The sequence below is a fragment of the Apteryx rowi genome, unplaced genomic scaffold (genome assembly GCF_003343035.1).
Source record: "Apteryx rowi isolate R43461 unplaced genomic scaffold, aptRow1 scaffold_15, whole genome shotgun sequence".
NCBI lineage: Eukaryota > Metazoa > Chordata > Aves > Apterygiformes > Apterygidae > Apteryx > Apteryx rowi.
Window position 1 is genome coordinate 1,812,904 of NW_020447752.1, and position 26,688 is coordinate 1,839,591.

The 26,688-nt window shown below is 56.2% G+C and overlaps 1 protein-coding gene across 1 annotated transcript in view; it reads right to left on the reverse strand.

Moving 5' to 3' along the window:
* NCOR2 (nuclear receptor corepressor 2) overlaps positions 1-26,688 on the reverse strand; it is a 222,757-nt gene that overhangs the window by 20,718 nt on the left and 175,351 nt on the right. Inside the window, exons 21-32 of the mRNA XM_026058822.1 lie at positions 22,619-22,739; positions 21,111-21,351; positions 15,826-15,981; positions 15,098-15,237; positions 14,913-15,018; positions 13,370-13,474; positions 12,267-12,370; positions 9,394-9,544; positions 3,735-3,887; positions 3,191-3,277; positions 2,437-2,714; positions 1,277-1,640 (exon numbers count right to left, since the gene is read on the reverse strand). Coding sequence (XP_025914607.1) covers positions 1,277-1,640; positions 2,437-2,714; positions 3,191-3,277; positions 3,735-3,887; positions 9,394-9,544; positions 12,267-12,370; positions 13,370-13,474; positions 14,913-15,018; positions 15,098-15,237; positions 15,826-15,981; positions 21,111-21,351; positions 22,619-22,739 — 2,006 coding nt within the window. The remainder of the gene's footprint in view (positions 1-1,276; positions 1,641-2,436; positions 2,715-3,190; positions 3,278-3,734; positions 3,888-9,393; positions 9,545-12,266; positions 12,371-13,369; positions 13,475-14,912; positions 15,019-15,097; positions 15,238-15,825; positions 15,982-21,110; positions 21,352-22,618; positions 22,740-26,688) is intronic.

Consider the following 26,688-nt stretch of genomic DNA (forward strand, 5'->3'; position numbering starts at 1 on the left):
TTGCAGGAGGTAGGTTCTGGCCTTGGCTTTGGGCATACTGCAGCATTTCATGTTGCAGCCCCCAAATCATGCAAGAACCTTGGTCTAGGACGGGGATTTGCAGGTGGGCAATGCAAACCATCATGAAGCACTGCCACCGGCTCATGACCAGCGGTGCTCACAGGCTGCTGTAGTTACCAGCTAGCTAACAGTCTGCTGGCATGAACCCCAAGAGGGAGAGACCACGCTCACAGTGGCCGTGGCTGGGCCATCCTCCTCCTCCAGCCATGCCAGGGACTGGCAACTGCGGCTGGAGAACGAGAGTGGCTGGAGATGGAGAGAGGTGATGCCTCACACTGCCTAAGGACTCCTAAACCCTGGGGTCCTGGTGGGATAGGGAGAGGATGTGGGGGGGTGACTGTTGAAATAAACGTGCTGTGAGCGAGGTTTACAAACCCCCGAGAGCTGAGAGGTGGGAGGACATGGGACAAGTGTGTTTTATGGCTTGGATTCTGTACTGACCCTATGCACAAATGTGCCATAAAGAGAGTTTTGTGGTCTGTGCTCTGGTTCTGCTGAGCACATCTCACCAGGCACTGCAGATCACCAGACCAGAGCATGGCCAGACATGCCCGGTCCCCAGGAGCCCCAGCTCTGGCTCTGGGGACAGGAGATGACCAACACCAAGGGGAGCAGGAAGACCTTGCTAGGCCCAGGCAGACCGGCCTGGGGAGATGGCAGATCCCAGACGTCGGCTGAACTGCCCGGATCTACTAGCTTAGAAGGGATTAGATGTTCCTGGAGGTGAGGCACACAGGTGTTGAGGTGACAGATGAGGCATAAACACGCAAGGTAGGCAAACACTCGCCAGCCTGGTGAAAAGAGTGTGAAAATCCCCCCAACCAGTGCACCAGGCACTGCTTTCCTGCCTGCCTTTAGAAACTGGGGTGCCCTGTGTCAACGCTAGGACGTAGAAGATGCTTTCTAAAAAGCATCAGCTTCACAAGCCAGGGTTGAATTCTCCTTTCAGTTATACCACTGCAGACACAGAGCTACCGCTGCGGCTCCCACAGGAAGGGTGCTGAGCCCCAGCCATCCCTGGCGGTGGCCCCAGCTCCCGTGAGTCAGCCTGCAGCCGCGGGGTGCAGGTGGCTGCTGGGTGCTGCAGAGAACAGGTTAGACAGGCGCTTGCCGGGAACTACTCAGGTACGCAGGTGGGGTCAACAGCGACTTCCTGCGCATCTTGCTTGTTCGGCTCACTTTAAATCTTAGCATCAAATAAAGGAGTTGTAAGTACCTTCGTGTTGCCGTGGCGTGGATTCCCTCGTGGAGACTGGAGACCCTCTGTGCAAATGGCTGCCGAACGCCGTGCTGTGCCCTGCCTGGTGGTCCTCGTAGGCAAGAGCACTTTGGTGTGGCTTTCCTGGCTCAGGTACAATCACGGGAGCCCCTCTGGCAATCGAGCCACCCGAGTTTGTCACTGGGCTTGGCCTGTTTTTCAGGCTCTCTTCATAAGCTCTCTCCAGATTTCTTGGGTCTTGCATGACGTCCAGTGAGTGCACAGAGTGAAAAGTCCTCCCAGGACTGCCAATGATGGACCGGACGTCATGCTTTTTGGTACTTGCTGAGGAAGAGCTGCTGTCATACTTCAGTGGGGTACCCTGGGGACACAAGGCAGAGGGGAGGTCAAAGGGGCACAGAGCAGAAGGGCATGCAGTGGTCACATCCCAACAACTTCCAACAGGACTTGTGCTTCCTAGTTCAGTGGGCCCGTACATCAGCAACATCAGTTTGCTTGTCGAATGGCAACAGCCATCAGTGAAGCAGAGATAAGAGGACTGCACTGGGCAGGGAAGGGTGGGGTGCTCATTTTGCATGCCTTGCTGTGCCCCAACAAGATGAAGATGAGTCACCGCCAAAGGCTGTCTGTGCCCATCACGCCTCTCTCCTACACATGCTGTGAAATGAAGTAGAACTACCAGGTGCCATGGGAACCCTCCAAATATTTGGAGCCCAACACGAGACAGCATGCCGCGCTTCACCCTACATAATAGCCTTGCTGGGTTGCCCATAAAGGGAAGAGAGGCCAAGACTGTGTACATCCACAGTCACAACTGCCGAGGGCACTAGGTTGACTCTGGCCTTGAACAAGAGCCAAATGTGGCCTCTTGAGCATGCATGTGTGGATGGAGCATTGCTTTTTTAACATGCCAAGGTGGGGATGAGCTCACTCCCCTGAGTTTTGTATTTATCTGCTGGGGAAGGATAGGAAAGGAGAATGTGTATCCAAGCAGACTCTAAATTCTGACCAGTGACATGTTTGCAACTTCAGGAGCCCTGTCTTCTCTCCTTTTAACTTGGGAATGGTCCCCCAGGGTCTGTGCAAGGACAACAGCTTGAGTAGGACCGATCACACCAGTGGTGCTATGTGCCATATGCTGTTTGCCCCATACTCACCTGTGTAATAGAGCCTTCCTTCAGAGGCCTGGTCAGAGAGATGTCCGGCGTCCGCCTCAGCTCCTCCCTGGGAATCTCATGGATTGATCTTCCTGCTTCTTTCACCGTGGCAACCAGGCCTTCATGGGCTGGTTTCATTTTCAGGGGAGTAAGGCCTTCGTGAGACCTGACCTTGTAGGCATCAGACAAGTCCCTTGGTGGAGTGTTTTCCCTCTTGAGCTGTTTGGCTTCTCTTCTGAGGTAGTCCTCATGGGCCTCCACATAGGACCGAGGTATTCCTGCAACCCCCCAAGAAGATGATGCAGTGGGGTGATTCCCCAGCCAGGCACTGGGCTCACAGYCCCCAGGGGATGCTGAGGCCAAGGGAATCTCTAGCTAATGCACAGAGCTCGGGGACCAGGACCCAACTGAGCACACACAGCAGCTACATCACTAATGCAACAGGACTTCCTCACTTCTACTGCCAGTTTCTGTTTTTTCACTAGTCTAAATCTGCCTTCATGTGAGTAGCTGGGAATTTTACCCCTGACTTCAGTGAGAGCTGAGTTAGGCAGAAGCTGAGCAAGACCTGAAATCTCTCTCTGACCACACAACCGAGGCTGCAGAGATCTGCAGTTGGACCACAACATGTCCATGTTTGATTCCTCCTGCTCTAACCTGACAAATGAGGGGCCACATGCGTGAGAACATGAGTGGCGTAGCTCTTTTCACACATTACCTCTGGCTGTGGTCTTGTTCTGCTTGCTGGCATTACCTTGTGTTATTGAGCCCCGGATGTGATGCTGTTCCTTTAGGTTATGAGGACTATGTCGGTCTGGAGGGATTGCTCGACCCATTAGACCTAGAACAGATCCAAGAGGAAACGCTGGGCTGTGACACAGAAGTCCATTTACAATGAACACACAATAACAGTGTTACCAGAGGATCTTGGGACAATGAAAAAAAAACATTAACAAATTCTAAATGACTTAATTTCTCTTTTTTAAATGTCTTTCCTTTTTTGTAATCCTGAAACTGGAATACTAGGTCAGAAACCAAAGGCAAATGGGCCAGTGTGTATCCCTTGTTTTCCCATGCTGCTCACATGCTGTCCTGTTAGGATGTGCCGTGGGACGTGCCTAATCACTGCTAGAGTAGTTAACTAACACTAGCTAACAGTAGTTGGGTGGCACCCTATGGCACATCCTAATGATAAGAATATAGACATAGGAAGATGCATAAAGTAGACCAGAGATAAGATGGGGTTTCTGCCTGTCACTATTCATATAGCACTGGTGAAAGGTTTCACGCAGACCCACCTTCAATGCTGGCAGATAATGGATCACGGGCTGATAAGCCTCTGCTAATCCTCCCCTCCATCATATCGTAGGTCCGCTTGGTTCCCGTGGTCTCATGCGAAGCTCCTGAGCTCCTGCTATCTTCTTTGGGACACTGAGAAGCAGCAACACCACCTGGGAAAGGGAACACAGAGAAGCAACATCAGAAGCATGGAAAGTCGGGACTTGCTGAAGGAGGGCGTTTACTCCTGTTTGCATATTTTGCTGAAAGATCAGATCCTATCTGAGCAACAGCCACTGCTTGGCATTGCAAGTAGCATCGCACAAGATTGGCTTCCAAGAAATTCATCTGATGTCTTCTCTCCTCCCCGCCTGCCTCAAATTCCAAGTCCTGTTCCTCCTACTTGGGTAGGAGCATCCACCCTGCCCAACTCCCTTCCTCCCCCTTGCTGGCCAGATGTRGGCAGCGAGACATCACGGAGCAAGCTCAGCTCTGGTGTAAGTAGCTGCAATTCCCACTGAACTTGGCCCTGTGATTCTGGGGATTTTTTTTTGTTTGTTTTGATTTCTGCTAGACACCTACTGCTTGGGATGTTGTCCAGTCTTAACATTTGCTGAGACACTCCCTGGGTGAGAAAAACAGGCAAAAGAGGGGGGTGAAGCAAAGCAGAGAAAATAAATTCCTTTGGAACAGCAATGAGTGTGCATGTCTGGGACAGGCAGTGAAAAGTCCCACGCATCAAAACAGGACTGACGGAGCAAGTACCAGACTCACTGCAGGCCACGGACCACGGCCTCTTCCAAACCTGAAACAGATTTTTAGGCAAACCCAAGGCGGACAAGTTCTCCTGAGTTACAGCCCCCACCTCTCTGCCAGCGCAGCCCTTCCTGTGCCAGGCTGCGCCACGCTCTCCATCAGCGATGGGCTGCCCGGCACAGCCTRCTCTGCGGCCTGAAAAGCCGTGCCTTGCCGTTGGGTCCGCCGTGCCAAATCCATCCCGCCCCTGCAGTCCAATTTCCTCCATCGTGTGCTGCAAGCTGTGAATTTACCAGGCACTTTCTGATCCAGCTGAACGCCCCATGTTTATGTAACGAGCTCCAAGCTATGATGTTGGCTTGGAGAGATAAATGCTTCTGCCCATTATCCCTGGCCTGGTCTCGCCTGCCAAGAAATGCCAGTGCCCTGATACTCTTCTTTCAGGGGCAGAGAATGTGGGTTATACAATTAGAGAAAATGGAGAAGTTAAAAACACTATTTCCATCGTGGAGAATTGGGAACAAAAGTTCTCTTCTGCAAAACCAGTAATTAATAAAATGGAATTATTACAACCTCACACCCACTACCAGTTTCCACAATCAGCATCCACTCAGTCCAAAAAGGGTTTGGGGTATGTTCTGGGAAACAGGAGGTGGATCTGTCCCCGAGCCTCCGCCTCAGACTCGTTCAGTGGGAGCAATCTGCGGGCGATGTTCCGGAAGCAGCCAAGCACCCCGAGGCACAGGAAGGGGGTGATGTTCCTGCACCCTCTTGTCACGGCACATCTGCTGCGAGCAGCCCTTCTGCAGAAGGGAACACGGTCCCGGGCCCCCTTTGTGTCGCGGGGAAGCAGGAGGAGGGCGCACGGGAGGAGAGAGACTAAACAGAAAGAAAATCGCTCCACAAACATGTCCCTTGCCTTGCACAAGCCATTAGCAATCATAGGCGGAATGAGAATAACCAATCTAGCACAATTCAGCTCACACATGCTACAGGATCTCATCTCATTACAGCCCTTTTATTTTAAGCACCCTCATGACACTAAAGAATTTGCAATTTTTTTTCTGCCTGCCAAAATTCATAATCACCAACAATTTCAGTCTTTTAATTTTATTTATTTATTTATTCTTTTAACTCTTTCACTTCTGGATTTGAAGCCTTCCCAGCACTGCGCTGGGCAAAGGGGGTGGCCAGCAGAGCTGGCTAGTCTGCAGAAGCAGCTGAGCTTACTCTGGGATGCGATAAATGCTAGCAAGCGTGTGAAAGGCTGCCATGGAGAGGAAGGAATTAATTCTTCATCCACATCTGCAGGGGGTAGGACAAGAAGCAATGGGCCCAGGATGTAACAGGGGGGACTGGGCTGGGTGTCGGGGAAAGCTCTCCTTTAGCAGAGGCAAAGCCCTGGAGCGAGTGCCCAGGAGGGTGMGACATCTCCGTCCCTCGCCGCCAGGATCCCACCAATGATTCGGGATCTCAAGGATGGGATGCTCTTAGCCCTCCAGGCCCACACCTCACACCAGGGGAAGCTGGTGGAGAAAACAGAGCACGATACCCCGCAGAAGAACCAGATCACATCTCGTAGCTTCCCTCCACGCAGATGCAGACAGGGGCCAGCCCCAGCGTCAGTGGAGCCRCTCTCCTGGGGCTACGGCAGCCGTCCCAGTGGCGCGTGCAGTGGGATGGGGAGACAGTCACCTCCGGCGGCGCTGCGAACGTGCTCGTCATTTCAAGGACAAGCTGGACCCAAGGCAAGGACACGCGTGGTGGGAAGCAGGCTGAGAGGCGCCAGGCAGCGCCCAGCCTGTCTCCCGCGCCAGGGACGGATGGCTCTCTGCGGAAGACTGCCTGGGTTGGGGTGCCACAGCGCTCCAAGGGCCGCGGCCGCCCGTGGGACAGGATCCGCAGCGGGAGGCACGGTGATGTGCACTGGGAAAGACTTTGGTCTTCAGGTTTCCCTTCATCACCCCGAGGAGGATCGCAGCTCAGCGCCCGGCTCCAGGCCTGGGCAGCCAGCGCCACGCCAGCCCTCGCCTGCCTGGGAGCCTTCCCCGTCTCTCCCCCGGTGGCACCGCTTTTGAGATCAGTCTCGCTCGCCTCTAAGCCCGGGCAYAGGAGATTAAAATAGCTCGTTGCACAAACAAGTCTCGAAACTCTTCCTGCGTTCTCCCCGGGACGAATCCTGCCAACTGTCCCGAAGGGCATGCCGACATAAGCCTSCTGGAGTGACGCTTCTTATCGGGGGGAGAGTTGACAGCAAACGCGGGCMGGCAGGGGACGAGCCGGCTTCCAGGCGGTGGGCAAGAGGCACAGCCGCAGCGGGCCTCAACCCTGGCCCCGAAGGTCCCTGCGGCACCAAGGCACATGCAGGGAGATGGCTTCAGCCTCAGCTTGCGTGCTGTCCCCCACCAGCAGAATTAACCCCTCTGCTTCTGGCCCTGGGTGCAATAACCCACCTGCGACATCCAGCCACAAACTGAAGGTGATGTGAGCACATTCGGGGAGACAGCCTGAGGTCTGCACCACTGAAGGCCTGACCTATCCTTTTGTTGGGCAAGGTGAACACCTGGAAACCGGACGCCAGCCCCACAGCAATGTYGGGCTGGGCAAGCTCTGGATGGCACAAAGCTGTGGGGCGAACGCAGAGTGCCCAGTGCCCATGGCCAAGGCACTGGGGAGGGACTTCAAGGGCTTCCCCTTTTTGTCTTTCTCCTTGTGGGTTAACAAGGAAGAATGCCACGGCTCCGGGGAGGCCACAGGCATGCAGCACGGCTGCCGATCTAAGAGATACCTGCTGAGGTAGGTGGATGCAACTGAGATTAGGATCTGGTCCTTAGTCATCTCTAAGTTCAACTCAGAACAGACGTGACACATCTCTGCTGGACGGCTCTTCACGTGCGTGCCAAAGCACGTTCTGGTATCTGACCACTTGCACACCAAGGCCCTGGGGCCGAGAGTTCCAAGAAGACAGGGGCTGTGAGGAGGTGATCTCCGTAACTCAGCCCTTCCTCGKCCCCGCTCTAGGCGAAGAGGAGCCGTGCTCCCCACCAAAGGCAGCTGCAGCCTGGAGATGCCTGACCCGGCACACAGTGAAAGGAGAGCACGGAGAAGTCATTTCTAGCTTCGCTGGAGATGAACATCTGCTTATCTCTAATGGAAGCCACCAGGGCTTGCAGACAGACTTTTATGGCCAGTGCTGCTGTCTGAGGAGCAGGCGCAGAGGAGGCAGCAACAGCTGGTGCCTGCATGCTGATACTGAGAACGCGGCGAGGCAGCCTCGGCGGGGACCGAGGAAGCGTCTCACCGTACAGCAGGGGCGCGAGCTGCAACACAGCTTTCGGGTCTTTCCACGGCCCTCTTGAGAAGAGCCCAGACGTCAGGCTTGCTTGCAGCCATTTGCCTCGTGTTTGCTTTGGTAGTTTTATCCTCGCGCTGTTCTCTGCCCAGACAGTGGATGCCAGCCGKGTAGAGGGCAGTCTGCACTGCATGCAGACGGGCCGCTGGGCAGGTCCTTTGGGGTCCTCAGCACCTCTGGGCRACAGGCCAAATGCATCTCACGGGCTCCTTGCTGGACGAGGGAACGGCCTTGCCCCCTCCAATAGCTACAGATACTGCAGCAAGACTCCTGYGATAACGCAGACCACAAGCGAGGCACCCCGACTCCATCGCGCCGGGGTCTGGAGGAGCCAGCGCTGACTCGTTACCAATTCTCAGTGCAGGTCAATCCACATCGCACTGCGCCAGCGCTGTCCTTTCTGAGGCCTGGGACAAGTTGCCAGCAGCGGGAGGCACAGGACCCCCAGCCATAACCCCGCAAACAGACGGCTCCGCAAGCGGGATCGCCTCCATCTCCTCCAGCCCGGACGTGCTGCTCACCTCTGTGACTAATGAAGAGGAAAGCGTGTGATGCTGCCTGCTTCCTCCTGGCTCTGCTCAGCCCTGTGCCAGTCGAGGCTGTCTGTCGCACTGGTCACAGGGAAAGGACACACCGAGCACCCCACGCCGCTCTGGTTACRCCAGGATCCTGAGGTCCTGTGGAACAGGCAGCTACGAGCTCCCTTGTGCCACAGGGAAACTGAGGCACGGTGCTGCTGTGCCCCAAGAGGATTCCCGCAGCGCAGCGGGGACCGGCTGCACGGCGCCCAAGGCGGAGCTGCTACACGCAGAAAGTCTGATATCCAAAGAAACCTGTATGCCAAACTCACTTGCCTCCATCTCATGGGCACCACCTTGAGCCCGACCATGGGGGTCCTCTCGCACCCCTCTGGATGCTCTCCTGCTCACGGGCGTGCCAGGGGCGAAGGCGACACCTCTTCACCTGCTCCTCTACCCTCACCAGCTCCACAGCTCCAAAACCAACCGAGCGGGGCCATGGACAGGACCCAGGGACCTGCCCCCCTGCGGCTCCGGGAAGACAGCGCGGCACCGAGGGCTGCAACCGCATCCAGCCCCGGCTGCGGCGGGCCCTGCCGTCACCCCACGGCCGGGCCGAGCCACCAGGCAGCCGGGGCCGCGGCAGGAGGCACGGCGGCTGCGAGGGACGCGCAGACCGGTTACCCAGCGTGTCCAGAAACACGCGTGCCCTTTCCGATGCAGCAGGCCAAACACGTCGGCACCGGCCCCCCGCGGGGCTCCAGCGCAGGGGCCCGATACGGGGAGAGACCTGTGCACGGCTGCTTCCCTCGGCATCCCCCACCCGTGCTCCTGCCCGTCCGCGAGCCAGTGTCAAGGCGAGATCAGCAGCACGGGACAGCGGGAAATCCAGCGCGGGCAAGAGGGACGTGGGGGTGAGAAGGGAGAGAAACGAAGCCGGAAGCCACCGCGCGTTGCCCTTCRCCAGCCTTTCCTCAAACAGCTCCCGAATCCCAACCAGTGCCGCGCGTACCCCCGGTGCCAGCCCTAAAAAGGCAGGGGATGCAGACTTACCGTCGTAGGAGAGCACATGGCCTTTCTTCCCTTCGTAAATGACATGTCCTTTGGGCATGGCATCCTCTCTCGCTTTCTCTGCTCTGCTGGGGCTGTCTTCTCCGATTATCCTGGTAATGGTTCCTTTGTACAGCACTTCTGCTGGGGTGCCCTTGGAAAGCCACCAAGATCCATATTTAACAGTGTCACAAGCAATTAAGCAAGCAAGCGCTCGCGCACACAGGAACACTCTGTTCCAAAAGGGAGGCCGGGCGGCGGGGAGAGTGCGCCCGGCCTCCGCTTCCTGCCGGGGCCAGCAGCGAGAAATTTGCAGCTTAATTATTGATGAGGACAATAACGACGAGCGGTAAAAAGGTACGTGATTTGTGCAAGGTTGCTGGGAAGAGGCGGGGGGGGGGGTGAGGACAGCGCGGAGACGGCAGGCACCGCGCTCGAGGGGGGCGAGGAGCCCGGCCAGCCCGGCTCGGCTGTCCGCGGGCGCCAGCGCCACGGTCATGCTCACCCTGCGCCTTGGGGAGCCCAAAGCAGCAACTCTCTCCCCCTCTTCCTCCCTGCACTTTTCAGAATAAACTACCCGGCTTGCTTCCACCTCCCAGGTCCGTGGGGACAGGCCTGGCATCTGCCCCCCCTAACTCGCCCTCAAAACAACCAGAGCTGCGCATCCTTGAAGACCTCGCTGATGGTCAGCCCCCACCGCGGCCACCGTGGCCTGCTCAAGGCCGCTGGTGCAGACCTGGCTCGGACTCCATCGGGGGCGGCAGGTGACCGGGCCGGTCCCCCACCCCGTCACAGGGAACGTACAGGGAGGAAGCTGCCAAAACGAAGCTCTCGACTGACACCCGCCTGCCCCRTGAGTTTAACCCCGCTGGCCCAGGGGACGGGTTTCATGGGGAGCCTTGGGGCTGCGGGCAGAAGCGGGGACAGAGCTGAGGAGCAGCYGGCCCCTCTGTCCTACCGCTGTCCGAGCGCAGGCAGGGCGCGGAGCTGTCGGAGCAATCTGTCCCGAGGCACGYGCAGCCCCGAGAGGCGCTTGCCGGTTACTGACGGGTTGCTGTGCTGAGCCTGGGCGCCCCACGGGCCCCTGCCCTCGGGCAGCCCCAGGGCTCACCCGAGCGGGAGAGGGCAGATTCGGAGCAGGCACGTTCTCGTCCCCCGTGCAGAGGCCACTGCTGACACCAGGGATACCAAGCATGAGCCAGGGCTGCCCACGGCAGCACCAGCTTCGCTGGCGTTTCRAGGTCACGCCAATGCTTGGGGACGGACTGTTTCCTCGCCCCARCTCGGAGACATCTCTGCTCTGTGTCCATCAGCGCGCCAGCCGTCCCCCAGACCCTGCTGYGGCCTCGGGGACGTGCCAGCGCGCGGCTTCGATGCTCCCACTGTTCGCACTCGCAGTACACCCAGTCCTGGCTTTGCCAGCCGGCTTTGCCAGCCCCAGGTAAGTCGCCTTCCTTCCRCGGACGTGCTCAGAGGGGATTTGAAAGCAAGTGATGACAGATGGCTTCAGAGCAGARAGCATATATTCAAGATCTGCCTTCTGCGAACTGGATGACTAATCCGAGATCAAATATCAGCTGTGGTACCGGGAGCTGCTGCGGGAACGGGGGCTCCTCCCGAGCGGCAGGAGAGGGAGGCAGGCGGCCGGGCCAGCCGGTGCTGGGCAGCCGCAGGTAATGCCCTCTCTGGGAGCAACGGGGCACCTGGGCTACGGCTGGTACTTCGTTCCCAAGCCAAAGGAATTCTAGATGGATTAATTAGTTGGGTGTAAACCGGGGTCTAAACAAACCCTGCTCATCTTCCGAACTTCACACTCTCCCATCGCTTGCCATAACTGCTGGGGGGGCACACGAGGGGATGGAGCACGCACTCGCTCCGTTGGGTTATTTACAGTCCTCAAGCCTCCGCTCCTGGCAGCTGTCGGACGCAGGGCACCAGGCAAGACGAGCCTTTGCTCTGACCCAGGACTTCGATTCAGGTCCCCAAGGCCAAGGGAACATGCTCACCCTCCTTGTGGGAGGCAGGCAAAAATCTGAGTGCGAGTGGCTTTAAATATCTGAATGATGGCCAGATAAAATCCCCACAGGACACAGACTTTCCTTTTTTTTTTAATGCTCTCTACTCTGTTACCAGATGAGCAATAACTCACACCGCAAAAACTATCGCCCGCTTGCCAGCTGCTCTTCCGAAGATGGATGGTGGAGATTAAAGCCAAAGTATCTTCCTGCTCAAGAGAGCCTTTGGGCAGGACCTACAGCACAGCGCGCTCAGCACTGGCAGGAGACCTCGCTACCTTACATGCACCTTGCAGCCTCCCCATTTCCTCTGCGTGGACCAGGCCCTCCACCCATCTCCTCTTCGCTTCGCTTTCCTGAGCTGGCAGGATTATTTTCTCAAGGCCATTTAAAGCTGCTTTTGCCTGTGTTCCCAACAGCTACTTAAAGCAAAGGGGGTTTCAGATGTGCTGGAACTCTCCGCAGCGCTTCCTGCTGAGCCCTGCTCTTCTGCCGGCTCGGCTAACGGGACGGGGCTGGCCGTCGGGACAGGGCTCGTGCCAAACGGAGCTGGGGCTGTTTGCAAAGGCTCCAGTTGCAGCCCGGAACAAATCCACCTCCCCGCCGAGGTCTCCCGCTCTGCCCTGGTTGTGCAGCCCTGGTGCCCCGCGCCTGCTCTCAGGCACGTGCCCAGAGCCCTTTGCCGAGCTCTCCGGGGGGTGCTCRCGGCTCGGCGGGAAGGGAACGCCGCACGGTGCCGCGCTGCTCAGCCCCCGTGGCACGCACGCAGCGCGCCCCGCAAACCCGGCTCCCACACCCAGCGTCACAAGCTGCRGCGCCCAAAACCCACCCAGCAAATCTGGCCAGAGCCAAGGGACCTACATGCGTGATGGACCCTCGGTACGTGATGGGCGACTCCGGAGGGGGCCTGGACGTGGGCGTTCCCTTGGTGATGCTCCCTCCCGAGGCAGGGCCGAGGGAAGTACCTGTAAGACACAAAGCCAGCGAGTTGGTGGCCGGATTTGTCACGCAGCACAAAACCCTGCGGGGTTGCGAGTGCCCGTGGCTAAGCCGGAAGGATTCAACCCAACCTCTAGCAAGCCGAGGTGCAAGCAGGGGAAGCCCTCCACGAGATTTCAGGTTAAATCCAATGTCTTGCATGGCCCTTCCCACCACGTCCCCCAAGGGACCCAGTCTTGTTGGGCCTGGAGCAAGAAGGCGGAAATAACGTTCTGCGGTTATTTTGAGGCCACCATCTCCCTGCTGCCTTTATGAATGGGCTGGGCAGATTTATAGGCCCAGGAGAAAGGACAGCCTGTGTCAGCCTCTCCTGATATGATCAAGAGCAGATCTCCAAAGAGATGCAGCTCGGGGTGGTTTGAGTTCACTCGCGTGTTATCTGCCCTGGGTCGGTGCCAATCCACCGCACTTCCTGCATCTGACTGCATTCGTCGGGGGTTTTCACAAACCAGAATTTGCACTTGAAAGCGAGACTTGTGCACTTGTTTTCTTCTTCTTAGCTATGGGGAAAGAAAAATGGGAGGGCTAGATTTAAATGAAATGTGGTCCCTGCCCAGCTGCAGCAGTAACAGTGAAGAGCCTGAAAATCCATTAACGGCATTTAAACAGGTCTTGCTTTGCTGTCTTGAGCAACAGATTGTGAGGTGCCCCTTAAACAGAAAAACAGAAAATTCCCGCCAGCATCGAYGCCCGAGGCCTTGATTCTGGGAGATGGCTAGAAACGTCTTGGCATCCATCTGCGATATTTTACAGACCTATCCAGCCACCCCCTCTGGGAATCCGGCCATCAGGAGAGCAGAGGGAAAGARGCACCTTCAGCTGGGCAGAAACCCAGAAATCAAATTAGAAATTACCAGGCAGGCACAGGCGGCAGCGGCACTCGCCACGCTTGGCAGCGCCCGCATCCCTCCCCTCCCGCCTTGGGGTGCCCTCTCCCGCGCCCCGCTGGCTGGCTCCGCACTCACCCCGCAGGATGGAGCCCTCCTGGGCCGGCTGCATAACCAGACTTTCCGGCTGGTTGGCCTGACTTCTAGGAGAAAGCTGCTCCTGCTTTACTCCAGGAAAAGGCACTGGAAAACATTAACCACCTATCAGTTGCGGCGTGTGGGCCACAGCCCACCAGCTCTCAGCCTTAGCTGCTCTCCTTGCTTTTTGCAGCCGCTGCTCCGGGCTTTAATCCCACCCAGCCGGAGGTTGGCACCTCCCCGGCCCCCTCGCGTTCTCCGCTGCAGTCGGGCAGCGCTGGGACGACCTCAGCTACTCTTGCTGCCGTTACGGTCGGCAGAACGCGCAAACGCAGGTGGTAAAGGCAGGCAGCTCCTGGCTCGCGCCTCGGCAAGGGCACCGCTGGCGAGCCAGCCGAGCGGGCGTTTCTGACACCCCCTTCGGCACCGGGGGGGGGCTGGTGTTGGAAAGGGCCAAGGACCACAGTGCTGTCTGTAACCGGACCTGCGCACACCGGGAAACAGGCCCTTGGATCTCCGCACACTACCAGCGCTGCGTGGGGCCTGGGGTTGCCTCCCCTACAGGCATCGCATCCCAGCCCCACGCGCAGGCGGGACCAGCGCCGGGCTCCGCTGCCTCGCCACGTCGGCCCTGGAGAGCCCAGGAGAAGGGAGAGCACGCCGTCGTGCAGAGCCACGCTGCTGGCCAAGAGCCTCTTCCACTGCCGCCGCAAACGGGCAGGGAAGCAGGAGACACACACTGATCCCTTCTCGCATGGGTCCCACAACAGGGTTGGGGCCCGGATTTCTCCCCGCAGCCTCGGTCCCTTGCCCAACTCCTCGTGCTGTTAAGAAATGCTTCCAAATCTGCAGACTAAACACTTTCTTTGTTCACTTCAGGCCATTTACTCTTTATCCTACCAGCCTGGGAGAACGGCAATATATTTCCTTCCTTCAATCGCAGCCTTAGCTGGAGGGTATTTATAGCCTGGGATGTGTTCCTGACAGAGTTGCCGCTTCCCTACGCTGCACGAATTTAGCTCCCTCCGTCTCTACTCTCCCGACTGACTAATCCTTTCATGCTCTTATCAAGCCCGGTTCCTTCTGCACTGCCTTGGCTTTTACCGCGCTCCTCCTTTCCCCCGAGCAAGACGCGCTGGGCCACGGCAGCTCCTTCGGGCTGCGACGGGCAGCTCCCCGTCACGCGGGCCGGCTGCGGGGGGACGCCGGGTGCCCCCAGCCTGTCTCTGTGCGTTTCCTCGCCCCAGGCTCGGCTGTGCTTCGGCTTTCGGGCACCTCCGAACCACATCACGCAGTCCATCAGCCAACCCCTGCAAGGGCTCTGCTGCCCAGGCTGGATTTGGGCAGGGGAGAAGCTCTCTCTCACCGAGATACCCCCAGCTCCTGGGACCAGCACAGTCCCGCAAGGCTCCCTTGCCTCCTGCCACACTGGGGTTGTTTCGAAGCCATCGCGGATGGGCAGGCCAGCCAAAGAGGAACCCACAAACGCCCTCCCCATGGCTCTGGAAGCATGCAAGAACTCATTTGCCTCCCAGTTTCTTACCCAGTTTCTTGGGATCCATGGTCAGCGGCAGGCCCATGGTGATGGAGCCAACGGGAACCTTTGCGTGCTCGGAGCTGTACGGGGTATGGAGCTGAATGGGCATGCCCTGGGACAAAGGAGGAGAGGTCAGGATGTGGCTCCCAGCCCCCGTGAGGTGCCTCTGCGGCTCGGCCCTGCCCTCTTACCTGGGAAATGGACCCAACGGGTCTCTCCAGCACAGAGGGATGCTTGGTGGAGGAGATGAGGGGAGGAGGGTTCGAGATGCTCGTCAGTCTTTGTAGCCCTGACCGAGAACTCTCATGCAAGTTTAGCGGGATGGGGTGTCCTGCGTGGGAAACACGGCGTTAGCAAGGCCAAGGAAAGACAAAGCAGCAGCATGTACAACAGGAGCGAAAAAGGGCAAGTGAGTGAGCAAGCAGGGGATGAACACGGGAAACCGGCTGGCTGTGACCCTGGATTGGGACCCGAGCTGCATCATCGCTTTGCAGATTGGACTAGCTTAAACTACTGCCTCTTCCCTTCTGCAGMGAGAGGATGTTCTGCACCCAACTTCTGTGCCCTCCAGCTGGGGAGGGACAGCAGGGTGGGGGCAAACCTGGGCAGCTTTGCACCGAGGTGTCCCTTCTGTGACGAAGCATGTTCCCCAACTAGACCTGGGAGACCCAGGTGGCCCTCCTCGGACCTTGCAGGCCCCACCTCAGCACTGCCAGCGAGGCAGGCTGCTCCACGCAAGGCAAAAACAGAGGGGTTAGCGGGTTTCTGTTGAAGCTTCTTCTCTTACCCAAGAAGAGAAGGGCTGCACTGATTTCAGGGAGTGAGCTGTGATGCTGGCTGCAATCGCAGCATCTGTCCTCAGCCTCAGGCCACGACAGACAGAGCACGCACGCCACGCCGAGGGATGGCTTTCACTTGCCTGGAGGGTTATACTGAAACAAGTGGGGCTCCGCCTGGGGAGAGGTTTTTATCACATCCCGAGGGTAGGACAGGACAGGAGGCCAGCACGAGGCAGCCGTCTGCTCTGCGCATAGCTTCTGAGCCTCTGCGATGGATGAGAAATGCACTGGCTTTTCTGCAAGGGAAACAGAAAGGGAACAGTTTGCTAAGTGGCACCCAAGGTGCCCCATGGATGCGTGGTCTCCGCAGACACGAGGAGAGCTGATGTAAGAGACAGCGCTGGAGTGGGACTGAGCTGCCAGAGTGCAAAGTGGTTTGTGTTCAGAGCAATCCAGGCACAAGAGGGGTGCAGGATTCCCCAACCAAAAAAAAAAAAGCTTTAATTTTGCTGCCTTGGTTTGCATCCATTTTACTCAGATGCCTAAAAGGCAGCAGGGAGGAAAGCTGTCTGTGTTAGCGACTCTCCCCATCACCTCCTCAGAAGCTCGCTGCCAGCTGGGACCTCCGTGGAGGTCCCCACCAGCCCAGGAGAGCCAGCGTTCAACGTTCCTGCGTGTCTCAGCAAGCAGCGAAGCGGTACCGAAATCCAACAGCAGTCACGGGGATTAGTGCAGCACCCAGCTCGCGGGCCGAGGGCATGGCAAAGCGCTCTCTGCACACCCAGGGAAACACCGCCTCTGCCCCAAAAGCCCCCGCTCTGCATCAGCGACTGCGACAAGGCAGGAAAAGGGGGCGATTAACAGCGAACTTGCCAAACCCCTCACTGAGATTAAAGCAAACATTTCTCTGCCTTTTTAGCCTATCGCCTCTCAAGTCTAGCTTGAAAACASGCTGGAGATAAACAAGCCTGGAGGTGAATCAACCTTCCTCTTGGCTCCTCTTGCTCACACTCTTCCTCGGCAGTGCCTTCTTCCCCGGCACAGTCGCTGCGGCTCCGCACAACAGTTGGGAGCCAGGTGCAGTGTCGTGAACCCGTGCGTTGCCGGCACCCCRGCATCCCTCCGGCACCCATCTCCAGCGTGCAGGGAGATGAGGCTGCCTCCGACTCGCTAGCGGCCACGCAGTCTGTGCTGAGAACCCAGGCCAGAGGGGCGAAGAAGCAAGTGTGGCTCAGYCCTGCCTTCACTGCATGGCTCAGTTGGGTGCTATCATACCGCACAGGGTATCAGGGAAGCCCCGGGCGCACGGTCCCCCTTCCTGCTGCGGGGGACGCCGGGGAGCAGGGAAATGGAGTCAACAGCTCATTTCCTCATCACATTGCAACGCAAGAGCTGAATCGCTCTTAAAGGACGGCTATTGATTATAAACAATTTGCAGTCTGCTGGAAGAGACCAGAAATAAAGGCGTCAGCTTGTTGGACAACCAGGGAATAACGTTCCGTGCTTGAAGTGACCAGATGTTCGCCGAACACCTGGGACAACTGTGTTTTATGACACAGTCAAAGGCAAATGAAGATCAAGACGAGCTCGCGGGCACGAAGACGGGATGCCTCCGCGGGGAGTGGGGTTGCTTTTTGTTCCAGTGCAAGGCATCTGGGCCTGAGGCAGGAAAGCTTCCTGAAATTATGTGGCTCAGGTTATACTGGATGCCACACTGGGTTCACCCTGCCTATAAAAAAGCTGATCCAAGGCCGAAAAGTGCCTAGTGCTTGGGGAGTCCTGCTTGGGATGTTTAAAGAGCAGCTCCCTCCTCATCCTGAGCACCAAAACCTAGCTGCGCTCTGCACGCTGCTCTATGGGAAAGAGGCACTTTACCTGCGCCGGCTCCGCCACGGGTGCAACCTCACAGACAAATGCTCTGCTAAGCAGACAGATGAGACAGCCTTTTTTTGAATGGATTACAGGCAGGTTTGGGAGGATTTGCTTTTAATCGATAAACACTTAATTTTGCACTGCCCTTTTCCCCCAGACCCACCTGTGTAATGTCTGGACTGACCAGAAATTAGAAGCTGGGCAGTAAACAACAGCAATCACAAATGAACCCAGCCTTTAACCATCAATTTTTGATAAAAATAGATGCCTGAATCCTGCTAAGCTTAATAATAGGGCAAGTAGATTATCAGAGGCCCAATTTAATGAGGCTTTACTGCATTATCATTATTAATGCTCAGTGTACTCAGAAGCTGGGAGATTATTCTTGTCCTCTTCAGCGAGACAAGAAATCCATTACCAGAGCGCAGAGGTGCCCCGGCACACACACACATCTGTAGCCCGGTGGGGCCAAACTGGAGGTGCAGCAGCTTCTGTCCCCACTAAGATCCCACGCCGAATCTCAGCGAGGATCCCTTTGTCCTCCCGGTACGGGGGCATCCGAGCGCATCCTCCAAGGCCAACGGAGACAGGCCTGGCACATCTTCCCTGGGACGCTGGGATGGAGGCGCTCCCTGATTTTCCCCCAAGCGCTGCTCCCTGGGGGCTGTATTCCAGCCCCACAGCATGTGGGGGCAAAAGGCACTGGGATGTCCTGCCCTGAAGATGCTCTTGGAAGCCAAGGCACTGTGAGCCAAGCCTACGTGCACCCTGGATGGCTCTTGGAAAGACGCGTCCTCCTCCCCTCCCCACGGGAGCCGTTCCCTCCCATGTGCTCCTCTGGAGTCTATGAAATGTGGCCAGTTCCTAATTGCCCCCGCATTAGAGGGTGGCTATAACTCATCCAGCTTTTGATAAAATAGCACTTACACGGGGAAGAGAGAGTTCCTATTACCGTTTATCAAGCCCCTGGAATCGGAGCGAAGGAGTCAGAGTTTATACGATCCGTCATCCAAATTAATGCTCTTGGCTTCCCATCTCCTACAAGGGCCAAATGAAACACAACTAAATCAGCACAAAACATACCGCTGGCTTTCAAACCACTGAGCGATAACCAAAGATATGCCCGACGGCGATTCAGCAAGGGGGAAAAGGGATCCGTCCGGCTGACGGCGAGATCCGCGCAGGGCTGGCTGCCTCTGCCCAGCCCCGCGCCACAATTAGCACGCGCGCGGTGGAAGGCAGGGGAGGGCAGCGCGGCGTCCAGGAAGGTAGAGCTCTGCTGGCCGCCCTCCAAGCCGATACGGATCCAGCCAGAGGCCTGTGAGGCAGCCAACGCCTTGGCCAGGATGTGTGCAAGACTTTGCTTTGAAGCAGATCCAGAACGGCGTGAAGGATGTTGATCTCTGGAGCGGTTGCAGGAGTTCAAGCTCTCTTATCAGGCAGGGCCTCACTGATCCGGGGAAGGAAAGGGATACCTGCTTTGGCGAACCTCGCCCCTTGCTAGGAGAAGGCACGGGCTGCCTCTGGGGCGGAGGGGCTGCTCTGGTCAAGGCTCTGCAGGCAGCGTAGGCTCCCTCGTTTAACACAACGCTGGGGAGATGTGGTGCGGCAGCACGATGCCTAAAGTCTGGATGGACGCTGCACTTGTCGCTTCACCGGGACGTCAGACTCTGCTCAGAAGACAGGGAGGGAAGGGACGCTTCTTTGTGCACAGATTTGCCAGGACTGTCTGGTTATCTCCCCTCCAACTCCACGATCCACAGCTGTGATCTCCTCTGCCAGGAGGCAGGGACAGCCCTGAGCTGCTGAGTGAGTCCATACCCATACCAAATTCAGGTGCACAGGATGTGGAGATCACACAGCTGGAGCCCATGGCCTGCTGAGATGTTTGCTCCACTGCTAATACTCCATGCCAACCTACTTAACCCCTCTGCCACCACATCCGTGTGGCACCACATCTGTCTGTGCACCTTGCAGGAGTCCTGGGAAGCATAATTAGTTTCAGTACATGGAAGACTCAAAGCATTACAGAAGTGTGACAGGAGAGGTGGCCCAGAGAATGAAGTGCTTCATATTACTAGTGCTTTGGGGAGAACAAAGCCATACAAAATCCGCTTGGATATTAGACTCTCGCATTTAACAATAATACCAACAGGTCACAGAATGGAGAGGTTAAGCTCCAACCTCCAAAACCCTGCATTATACCGAATACAAGCAAATCTGCCTGATTTCAAGCAGCCCTCCTTTCCCGTGGCCAGATGCCAGCGATGAGGAGCTCCAGGTTCAAGCACTGGCTGTGCCACACAACTCGCCAGGAAGCTGAGCTGTGCAAGACTGGCAGATCTGCATAGGATTATAGCGCAGGAAGAGATCAAACCTGATTATCCGCCGCTGGAGGGTGAGTGCTGGAAGGTAACTGCTCTGCCTGGGTCGCACGGCAGGAAAAGATCAGCTGGAGACTTTACTTCACGGGTGGCAACACTGTGACTTGTGGGAAGCTCCTTTTCCTTCGAGGTGAGCAGTTACCCAAAAGGACATCACTGCTTGGAGAATACTTTGGCCTGGACACAGCATAGCAGACCGCTAAGATCCTGGATACTGAAGCGTGAACTAGTGCATCAATTTTCCAGCAGTGACCACAATCCAAGTGCATTCTCCTTCATCTTCCATCTCTCTGAATAAGCTGGTAAAGTTTTCCAGCTGCATCCAAACTCCTCCTATCCTGGTGCAGAATCCCGTAGCGGAGACGTCACACCCACAAAGCCTGACTTCCCTGCTCTTTCGATTGCCACTGGTGACAGTGTCTCATCTTCACACTCAACAGCTCATGTCTCTAGAAGTGACCAGGCCCCCAGCCTGCTCAAGGACTGTCTGAAGTGCAGACAGGCTATGAAGGGAAGGGACATAGACTTTGAACTGGACCAAACTCTGACACTCAGAGTAAAAATACATTTAGAGGATGGCCTCATTGCGACTCCCCAATTCTCCTTAACCTTGATCCCCAGGTGCTCAAGCTAATAACACTTCAGATGCTCTATGGTGGGAAACTCTGAATTGCTCATTAGGCAGCCAAACCACATCAGAGCTATTCCGGGGAGAAAGCACTGGGAATCTTTACAGGAACCTTTGGACTCCAAGTCACAGTATTAGCATTGATTTTAAATGAAATAATGGTCCCTGCTGAGCATTAAAAGCATTCTTTATAAAAAGCCAGCAAGGTAGAAAAGAGCCATTGTACCCAGAGCCCTGGCATCCCTCCAGGTCCCTTTGCTCTCAAGTGAATGGAAGAGACGCTAATAAAGGCAATCTTCACCTCCTCAGCGTTCGACACTAGCCCGGTGTTTGCTGTGGGCTCAATGAGACATGATGTACTGTCTACTGAACATGGGAAATTAGCCATGCCTCCCTGGTCCTGCTTCAAGATGCTATTAAAGAGCTTTCAAGGGCTGAAGCAAACTTCCACTTAAGAGAAGGAAAGCTGCTGGTTGCAAACAGCTGCATGCACCGTGCACTTCTGCGTGGGTAAATATACACCGAGACGCACACCCCCTACCTTCCTTGTCACCGACAGCTGGGCTCCTGCTCTTTCCCCTGGGACTGCTGCTGGGCTGCTGCTGCTCCTTCTCAGGCTGTTGCTGCTGCTGGGACTGCGAGAGCTTGCCTGGGGGCATGTCCTCGCGGGCAGACTCGTGGGCTTTAGTGATCTGCTGCTGGTAGAGGGCCAAGGCATGGGGAGGCACCTGAGACTTCACACTTCCGCTCTGCAATATCCCCTCTGAGAAACCTTCAGAAATCTGCAGAATAAGAGGGAGAATTGGTGACGTTTGCCATGTGCTGTGTGATTCTGTGATTCAGTACTGTTAATATCCATAACAGTCTTCAAGGAGATATCAAGGTGTTCTTCTGAGACATATCTGCCCCACACTATCACCACAAGTCTTACCACCCCAAACAGGGCTCTGAAGCTCCCCAACCACAGGAGGTTAAAACAAACAAACAAAACACATGTTTTTTCTGCTCCCACAAGAGTATCAGATCTGTTCTGGTGACACTATGAGAGCCTCAGACTTGCCTTGTTTAAAATCTCGGATCTCTAGTTAAGTGTTTGCAGATTTTGCAAGAAGTTACATTACAGCGGACAGATCTTAAGCCGTGACATGGAAAACAGAGTGCATCAGGAACAGATCCTGCCTGAATACTCCAAACACAGCACATGAAATCAGAGACTTCTTCCCTCCCCATCCTGCAAATGCTCCTCCTCTGGTGTTGAATCTGACCCTGAAAATAGTGGGGTACTTTCCATCACCTCCCAAGCTACAGCACCAGGAGGAATGATCAGCCTGGGAGAACACGTTCTTTCAGTACATGGCTACTGGATAGCCAAAAAGGGGGACGACAGAGTTTTGCAGTGAGGAAGAACATAAATGCCTCCTACGTGTTACTATTGCTTTCAGTGAACCCACTGTAACTCCTAGGTCCTCAGTCAATTGTGACTTATTATTTGTGTTGCGGTCTAGGAGCTTTAAACCTGGACCAAGCCGCACTGAGCTAAGCACTGCCTGAACAAAGAGTTATTCTGCACTTAGGCAGAGCCAAGATCACAATGTAGGTCCTTTGAGGGCATGAGATCAAGAGAAGCACTGGGCTGGGAAGGTGCCCACTCTGTTTTTAAAGTGATGGGAGGTAGCAGCCATGTGGCAATGACAAGGTTTTTCTGTCCAGAACTCTCACTACTTTCTGATAAAAGAGTCCAAAAGACATCCAGACATTGCTGACAGAGTCTTTCCAGCAGCTGGGAACATGCTGTGCACAGAAAGCACCTTGCTTGTTCTTGGGTACCCACCAGCTCTCTCATGACTCAGGCACACCACTCTCCGTACAGGAGACAGTCACACACAGATGCAGCATGGAGACCCATTCAGCTGCAGATTCTCTAGGGTGAACACATCCTCTAACTCTCACACACGCCGCTCAGGGAGACCCAGCCCAATGCAAGAGTGTGTGCAGGGCACCCATAACCACGATGGTCTCAGGCCAAGCCCTCTTTTGTCAGGTACTTACGATGGGAGGAATGGCAGCAGCACGCTGCTTTAGCTGTTTCAGGTCGAGGGGTTTCTGCGGTGAGGAGTTCAGCCTGGCATCACTGGTGGTGTTGAGTAGGCTGGGCCTGGGGGACAGCAGCCTAAACACAAAACAAACGTTAACCCGGGAAATGTCATGGACAAGCTCCATCTGATCACTCCCCCACGCCCTGCACTCCTCTGCTTTATGCTGCTGAGCCTAGAGGATATCATCTTCATCAAAGAAGAGCATACTGGACCACTACTCACTGCTCAGACCTTGGGCTCTGGGGCATGCTGCAGCCACTTGGGCTTCTAGCTCTGCAAATTGCTATCCCAATCCCAACCAAGCCTGTTCAGATGGCAACCACCATACCACAGATTTCAGAGTCCAACATGAGGCTGCTTGCCCAACTGAAGGTTGCTCAGCAGTAAATCCTACTGCACTGCAAACCTACAGCCCCTTTGGAGGTGTCTTGCACCGTGACTTTGGCAGGTTAGAGACTAGGAGTCCTGGGTCATCCTAGTCTGCGAGGGCAAGCACACCAGGGAATCGCTCCTCACTGCCCTGGCAAAGCACTGCTCCCTCCTATGCAACAGGAACCAACAGTGCTGAACTAGCTGCAGAGCACTGCAAGAGCCAGGGTGACTTCACCACGGAGTGACGAGGCCGAGGGGAGGCGGAGAGTGCGACGGGATTCAATTCCTGCTTTCCAGAGAAGACAACCCCAGTGGGACTCTGTGCTCAAGTAACACAATGCGTCTGGCTCAACAGGATTTTGATTCCTCTTTTTCTTATCGCTTACGCTAAGCACTTCTAGTGAAGCTGCTGCTGTTGTCCAGAATAAACCTGAGGGAGAACTGGAGACTGGAATGGGAAGGGGGAGTGTAGAGCAGGGTGCCCAGTTCAGATTTCATGTGAGCATCATGCCACCCTCCGGAGATCACGCCTGGTGCACACCCAGCACTCAAAATCAGCCTCATGCTCCTGGTCAAGGACTGTCTTCTATCAAGGTGCTAAAGCCTGGGAAAACGACCACATGCATGCAGCCGGGGTGCTCGGATCATATGAAAGACAAGAGGCTGGATTTTGATGGGATTTGATGTTCAGCCTGGCTCTTACAACCCTCTGTCCTCTCCGCTTACTCTTCCCCTTGGCTGTTTGAGCTGCTTGGTAGAGCTTGAGAACATGGCTGTGCTGAGTCCCCGTGCAGATAGCGAGAGGCACAGCTAATGCAGGAGCGAATGCTGCAAACAATAAGCAGCTTTCCACGAGCACACGTCTCCCAGGGCTCCCCTGTCTCACACATGCCTTGGCTGGGGCCACCAGCCCAGATCCATCCCATGTGTCTGAGAGCACTCATCCTCTTGCTGACAGCCACCAGACTACCAAACCCCTACCTCTCCTCATGGGACGGGGGGCTCCTCGCCACCACCGAGCACGGAGGCCTTCCTACAACGGCCCCGGGTGCAACCAGCAGGAAAAAAGGGGATTTAGGGCATCCACAGGGATCTCTGCCCCCCGGGGCCGCACTGCACGGCCCCGCTGTTTCAGTGGCCAGGGGGTGACTCGCTGCTCCAGGGCGTTATCGGAGCTGAGGGGCTTTTCCCCTCCCAACCAGTCCAGCACATGGCAAGGCAGGTGGGCACTGCCAGCACCTTACAGGAAGGGGACAGGGACGGAGGCAATGGCCTTACGTCAAACTGTAGGTGTTTCTGGCTCCTGGACCTATGTTGAGACCCCAAGGGCGGTGTCTCTGCAGGAGATTCTTGCTTTCTCTCTCTCCCCACTTCAATTTGTTGAAGCCAGTTCATGTTTTTTTAAGGTTTACAGCTTGATTTGTTTATTTTAGCTGTTATTTCACTGCTCTCTTCAGCCTATAAATTTCAAGGTCATTCCATGCTCACCCTTGGATGAATAAACAAGCGTGGCTGGGCCATGTGAGGGGAATAAATACATCACTGCCTTGGGACTGCCCCAGTCCTCGCTCCGCATGCTGCCCCGGATCAGCACGGGAACGGGACGGACACCCAGCTCCGCATCGGCCCTGGAGACCGTACCGGGGAGCGTCCCGCGTCCCAGGGCAGACCCGGCAAGGGGCAGCTAAGCCGAGCTGTCCTCCGACTTCTGCCGGCCGGGGCTGCCAGGTGGAGCGACGCCTTGCCGTGGAGGAACAGGGCCCCTGGGGAACAGGACAGGGCATAACGCCCCAAAGGCTGCTGAGACGCGTGGCCCGGGGACGAGGTCTCCAAGACCTTCAAGCCGCGCTGAGCTGGGGCACTGCTGCAACGGGGCTCTCGAACCGAGCAAACCCAGCGTTTGCAGAGCGCTCTGCACCCAAACCCTGACAACTGGGGCTTTCTGAAGACAGCCCCGGGTCCCCCCACTCCCTAGGCACTTCGGTCTCTGATTTTGCTCAATAGCAGCCAATCTTTTAAAACGAAGGCTAAGTTTTTTCTGTGCAAACCTGACCTCCAGCTGCAGGGGAGCCAGCGGAGGCTGCCAGCACCACACCTGCTCGGCTCCCAGCGGCTGGGAAGAGCTCGCTGTCCTGCCAGCTCGCATTAGACACAAGTGCTGCCAGGAGGGGAATGTGTCAACCCCCGCGTCCGAGACGGGTCCCAGTGCTCAGCAGTGGGGAGCCCGAGCTGGGAGTGCTGGCCTGGCTCCATGTCACTTCAAGGGCTGCTGATGGTGCGGGACAGACTCCCATCACAGACGCTTTGGAGGCAGCGCGAGTGGAAACAGCACGGGGCCAGATTTCAACAGCCATGGTTGTGCTCAGCAGTGCTCGCCTCCTCGGCAGCAGTTTTGCTGGACACGTAGCTAAATAGTCTGATTTTCCAGAGACCAGCGAGCTTTATCAGCAAGCAGGCCCCCGGCCAGCCCCTCGGCCAGCGCACAGCAGAGGAGCTGCTCCAGCTGGAGCTGCTCACCCTGACCGAGAGCCTGGCCCCCTGCACTCATGCTGATTTAGGAGATGAATTTTAGGCACCCAGTACTTAAGATCTGAATTGCTCTCTTTGAACCTAACTCATCAACAGAAGGAGAGAAAGGAGCCTGCCCTGCTGCGTGCAGAAGGGGGGCTGACAGACTGGCTTAACTCAGGTTTGTTAAAGCACTCTGCGATCCTGACATTTAGAAAGCCAGAGTCAACATCAAATTCACCAATATGTAAGTTGCATAATTTATTATGCCCCTTCTCCCCAAATCTTGCGCTGGACACGGCGCTGTTTGCTGGATGCTCTGCTCTGAAAGCCACTGGCCTTACCTGCATGCAGTCAGCGGGACACGGGACAAATGACCCTCGGCAACTGCTGCACCCGCTTTTAACTTGGGGTCTCCTGAACCCAACAGCCAGAGCCCCTAAAGCTGGGCGATGGAATTAGAAGGGAAAAGAAGAGGATTCGAGCAGCAAGGCCCTACGCACGGGGTCAACACATGCACACAAGGTGAACCTCAACTGTAGGGACATGTCCCTTCCTGGCACGAAGCTTTGGGGATGACCAGGACACCACATTCTCCAAAGCTCTTCAACCTCCAGTGCTGAGACGAGGGATGGGTGTAATTGCCAGACAACCCAGCACACTAACACATGACTCATCCAAGGCCGTCCAAATTTCTCTTCGATTCCTTGCAAGCGTGGCGGGTGTGCAAAGAGGACGGGGCTCGGGGAGGCAATCAGGAGGGCTCCCCYGAGCCGGGCCTGAGGCAGAACCGCAGTGCCAGCCCAGCGCAGTCCTTGCGCCTCCGGCTGACCCAGTGGCCCTGGGAGCRCGGCGCAGAGTGGATCTGCACACTGCTTATGGGAAGGCATCTCCTTGCCTCTCCGCCTTGCAAATTTGTGATGGGTAGATGTGCATGGCCTCACACATTCGCTCCCATCTGGTGTGACCTCCCACTGAACTGCAGTACTGGCAGTGCTAGCAGCAGCCCTCTTAAAGCACAGGCTCTATATGCAACCAAAGACAATTAGCTGCCTTTTTCAGCTTTGACGAGTTAAGGCTGCAACTCCTCGTCTCGGCCTGGTCTTTGCTAGCACAAACCGCAGAAGGATCCAGGAACGCCAG